The sequence below is a fragment of the Quercus lobata genome, chromosome 1 (genome assembly GCF_001633185.2).
Source record: "Quercus lobata isolate SW786 chromosome 1, ValleyOak3.0 Primary Assembly, whole genome shotgun sequence".
NCBI classification, from domain to species: Eukaryota; Viridiplantae; Streptophyta; class Magnoliopsida; order Fagales; family Fagaceae; genus Quercus; species Quercus lobata.
The window spans coordinates 52554122-52558915 of NC_044904.1; the positions used below are offsets into that span (position 1 = coordinate 52554122).

The 4794-nt window shown below is 34.3% G+C and overlaps 1 protein-coding gene across 1 annotated transcript; it reads right to left on the reverse strand.

The window, feature by feature from the left end:
* Positions 1–1795: 1795 nt before the first annotated feature.
* LOC115955457 lies at positions 1796–2239 on the reverse strand. Its single transcript, XM_031073583.1, has one exon. The coding sequence runs from the start codon at positions 2237–2239 to the stop codon at positions 1796–1798; it is 444 nt and encodes a 147-aa protein (XP_030929443.1).
* Between the last annotated feature and the right edge of the window lie 2555 nt (positions 2240–4794).

Below are 4794 nucleotides of genomic sequence, written 5' to 3' on the forward strand. Positions count from 1 at the left end.
GATGTGCATCTATGTCATTCATTGCCTCCTCATACGTGTAAGGATCATTTTCAGCCTCTTCTGAGATAGCTTTATAAGTTTCTCCCAAACCAATAAATCATATAGGTGGTCGAACAATCCTCCCACTATGACGAGGCATCTGTGTACTAGACATCTCATGAGTAGTATCTTATGTTGTATCTAATACAACCATATCATCCCTAGTTTCATCCAATGGTTGTTCAACTACAGGTTCATCTATTTCAGCCAAAACAACTTTACTTCTAGGATTAAAATTATTCATATAATCATCTTCCAAAAATCTTACATTGGTGCTAACAAACACTTTGTTATCTTTATGATTATAGAATAAATAACTCTTAGTTTCCTTTAAATACCCTAAAAACATGCATACTTCTGTTTTTGCTTCCAACTTATCAGACTTCCCTTTCAACATATGTGCTAGACATCCCCAAATGTGGAGATATTTCATACTAGGCTTGCGCCTACTCCACAATTCCTTAGGTGTGTTAGGAACATATTTTGATGGAACTAAATTTAAAATATGCATTGCTGTTTTTAGTGCATATCCCCAAAAGGAAATTGGTAAAGTTGAATAACTCATCATAGACCTAACCATTTCTAAAAAAATCCTATTCCTTCTCTCTGCTACACCATTTTGTTGGGGAGTTCCAGGTGGAATCAATTGAGATACAATCCCATTTTTAGTTAAGTAATCCTTGAAATCCCCAAGAAGGTATTCACCACCACGATCAGATCGAATGGCCTTTATGTGTTTACCCAATTGATTCTCAACTTCAACCTTAAACTCTTTGAAGTTTTCAAAGGCTTCGGACTTCCGTCTATTAGGTACACATAACCATATCTTGAGTAATCATCGGTAAAAGTGATGAAGTACTCATAACCTCCTTTAGCTTAGGTTGACATAGGACTACATACATCCATATGAACTAATTCGAGTAACTCTTGGGCTCTTCTACCTTTTGCATTAAAAGGTCATTTGGTCATTTTGCCCTCCAAACAAGATTCACAAAATGGAAATCCATTAAAGTCCAATGGCTCTAAGAGACCATCTTTGATCAGTCTTTGAATTCTGCTTGAATTAATATGACCCAAACGCAAGTGCCAAAGATATGCATCATTAGTAGAAGGAAACTTTCTCTTTAATGATTTTACATAAGAGTTATTATCTAATTCAGAATTGTATAATTCATGCTTATTAGGAGTTAAAATATAAAGACCATCAACAATAGTGCCAGAATAGATAAACACTTTACCCTTCTTTATTACAACATTGTCTTTTAGGATAACACAATATCCATATGCTTACCTAAATAAGTTGCAGAAATTAAATTCCTACGAACATTAGGTACATATAAACAGTCTTCCAGTATTAAAACTTTAGAATCAAAGAATAAATTAAACACTTCAACAGTTACAACTGGAATTCTGCTCCCATAAGCCAAAGTAAGAAACAATTCCCCTTCACTCAGCTTTCTAGTCTCCTAGAACCTCAGCAAAGAATTGCAAATATGGTTAGTACAACTTGAATCCACACACCAAGAATCTGTGGGATTTTGTACAAAACATATTTCAAGAAGGAATGAACTTTTCATACCCTTACAAAACATATTTCAAGAAGGAATGAACTTTTCATACCCTTATTCTTGGCAGCTCTAAATATTGGACAATTTCTCTTCCAATGACCTTTCTGACCACAATGGAAACACTTTCCTTTGGCATAGTCCTTCTTCTTTCCCTTGTTGGCAACTCCTAAGGCAATTTGTTTACCATCTTACTTGGTGAAGTCCTTCTTCTTCTTCTTCTTCTTCTTACCCTTGCCTTTTGACTTAGGTTGAGAAGTAAAAGCTTTAGCCATATTAGCTTCAACACTGGATGTACCAAGAATGCCTTCCGTCACTACCAATTCATTCATAAATTCAGACAATGAATAAATCTTTTTGTTCATATTATAATTAAGTCTGAATTCCTTGAATGATTCTGGTAGTGACTGGAGTATCATATCCACTTGGGATTCTCCATCAATATCAACACCTAAAACTTCCAATGTATTCAAATTAGAGATCATCTTAAGACAATGCTCCCTCACTGAAGTGCTTTCAGCCATTTTGGTATTATAAACTTTCCTCATAGTTTCTTGCCTTGCAAAACGACCTTGCTCACCAAACATCTCTTTTAGACTTAGCATTATGTCTGAAGCTAGTTCTACATCTTGCATTTAATGTTGTAGAACATTTGAGATAGATGCTACGATATAGCACTTGGCCATCTCATTAGATTTCTACCAACGATCATATCACTATTTTGCCTCAAGAGGAGCATCTAAAGATGGAAAGCTAGGACAAGGTTGAGTAAGCACATATTTGTGCTCTTCAATTGTAAGAACAATGTCCAAATTTCATTTCCAGTCAACATAGTTTGATCCAATCAATTTGTTTTGATTAAGAATAGCAACAAGTGGACTAAATGATGTCGTGATTAAATCTGAAAACAATAAACATGAATATAATAAGTAAACTGGACATTATCAATTTAGCATATAAACATATAGTACGGAACCTTAATAAAACCATAATATAAAATATGCAACAACAACCCATTCCATGTCTATAATTCCTTGGTAGCAAGCATATTATAAACACTATAATTGATTAAGAACTAATCTCATTATTAGTGCTATCATGATAACTCTTATCAAACACTAATAATATGCCGTGTTATCTTTAGCCTCTAAGTAATAATGACATAGCTCCTTTGGGAGATTAACATTACACTTAGTCTAGTGTACACCATTATCTAGAATCATGTGTAGCCACATTTCATCTCCCTTATAGTGTTTAAACTTCTAGTACCATGAAACAAAACACTCTCCTTTGGGATCGCAAGGCATATACGCCAAGACGAGGTACTTGTTCACACTACTTTAAACGGGTAGTTCAATCTTGTAATACTATGAAGTAAACACCCTCCTTTGGGATCACGAGGCATATACGCCAAGAAGAGATGCTTACCCACACTACTATGAACCGATAATGGAGGCTGTGAGATCCAACCCTTGTGTCTCTCTCCCACTAGATGTTTTAAAATAAAGGTTTTTAATTAGAAATCATGTGTAATCTAATCACACATAGCCTTGCATTTTATCCATGTTAAAACACTTAGAAAAATTCATAATTCATAATTTTCGATCAATTGATCGAATGTGTATCTCGATTGGTCAAAAAAATTAAAAAATTCATACTTAATAATCTACCTAGTTGGATTGGTACTCAATCACTGCTCGATCAATCGAAAAAGAACACTCGATCGATCGACTAGCAATCGAATATCAATTGAATCAAACAAATTGATCATTGTTTCACTCAATCGATCGAAAGTAATTTTCAATCGATCGAATACTGTGAACCTCGAATTTTCCAAAATTTTTCTAAAGTAGTTTTTAACGGTTTTTCATGAACAAACAACCATCATATGAACATAATAGACAGAATTTGATATCAATGTTAGGACATATGTGATTCACTTGTTAGGAACATATGTCACTATTTTATGTAATTGGCTAATCCTTTAACAAAACGCACTTTATTTGTATTTGGGTAAATCTAGGATGTGTTTAATACTTCAAGAAACTTTATTTCAAGATCAAGTGTTAAAGTCATGCGAGTCTGTCCAAGAAACAAGCTGAAAAGTGTTTGTCATTAAAGCTCGACAACTAGCCATCTATCGAGTTTAAAGAGTTGTTCAGCACTGTGGCTCAATAGCAGCTCTACAGATAGGGTATCTGTCGAGGTTTATGAAAAAACAGATTTTCAGTTCTGTTTTAACTCTAATCTGTGATTATGTGTTTGGGCCTTCTTTTCTCACAACCCTAGACATATAAAAGGATTATTTTAAGGGCTATTAAAGAGTTCACAAGTTGCAAAAGTGTTGAGCAAAGTTTGTTCAAACAAATTGTGACCGGAGATAGAATTTGCTCTAGTTCACTTGTTAATTAACTTAATTAATTCACTTGGCTAAATTAATTGGTTAATTTATCACAAGGGGTCAATTCATTTTTGGCCTATCAAGTGGTATCAGAGCAAGCACACTCTGATTAGGTTAATCTTTGCTGTGTTGATCTATTGACTCCTGTTGTCACGGTTGTAACTGGCTTAAAGAGATTTGTTTTCAAATACATATTGTTTTTCTAATCTCTATTTGTTTGAATGTCTTAGAAAATACAAGTCTAAAAGTTATTTGAATTCTCTTATGACGACTATTGGAAAAGATTTCAATTTAACTAAGAATAAACTAGACTATCTTAGAATGAAAATGTGCAAAGGAGTTTGTCTGAGAAGATTAAAAATTAAAGGCTTAGCTTGTAAAAGGCAGATAAGAGAAAGCACCATTCCCACTGATCTGTCTCTACCTGGACTAACGAACATTGCAAATGTTCTATATGTAGAAGGTCTAAGGGTGAACTTGTTGAGAATAAGTTAGATATGTGATCAAGACTTCATGGTACTATTCTCAAAGGGAAAGTGTCTTGTTATGAATGAGTCTAGAAAGAAACTCATAAGTGGTGTTCACACTTTAGACAACTGCTATGGATTGATTCCTGATGCTAATATTGTGTGCAATAGCATGCATTTGCCAAATGAAGATCTATGGCATCAATGAATGGGACATGCTAGTTACAAACATCTTTCTATTGTATCTAAGCATGAATTAGCCTTGGGGATACCAAAGCTTAGTAGAATGAGCTATGTGGTGTGTGGACCATGTCAGCTTGAG

What these genes read in the sequence shown, in the direction of transcription:
- LOC115955457 (XM_031073583.1), bottom strand. Translation starts at nt 2,239, where the DNA reads ATGCAAGATGTAGAACTAGCTTCAGACATAATGCTAAGTCTAAAAGAG.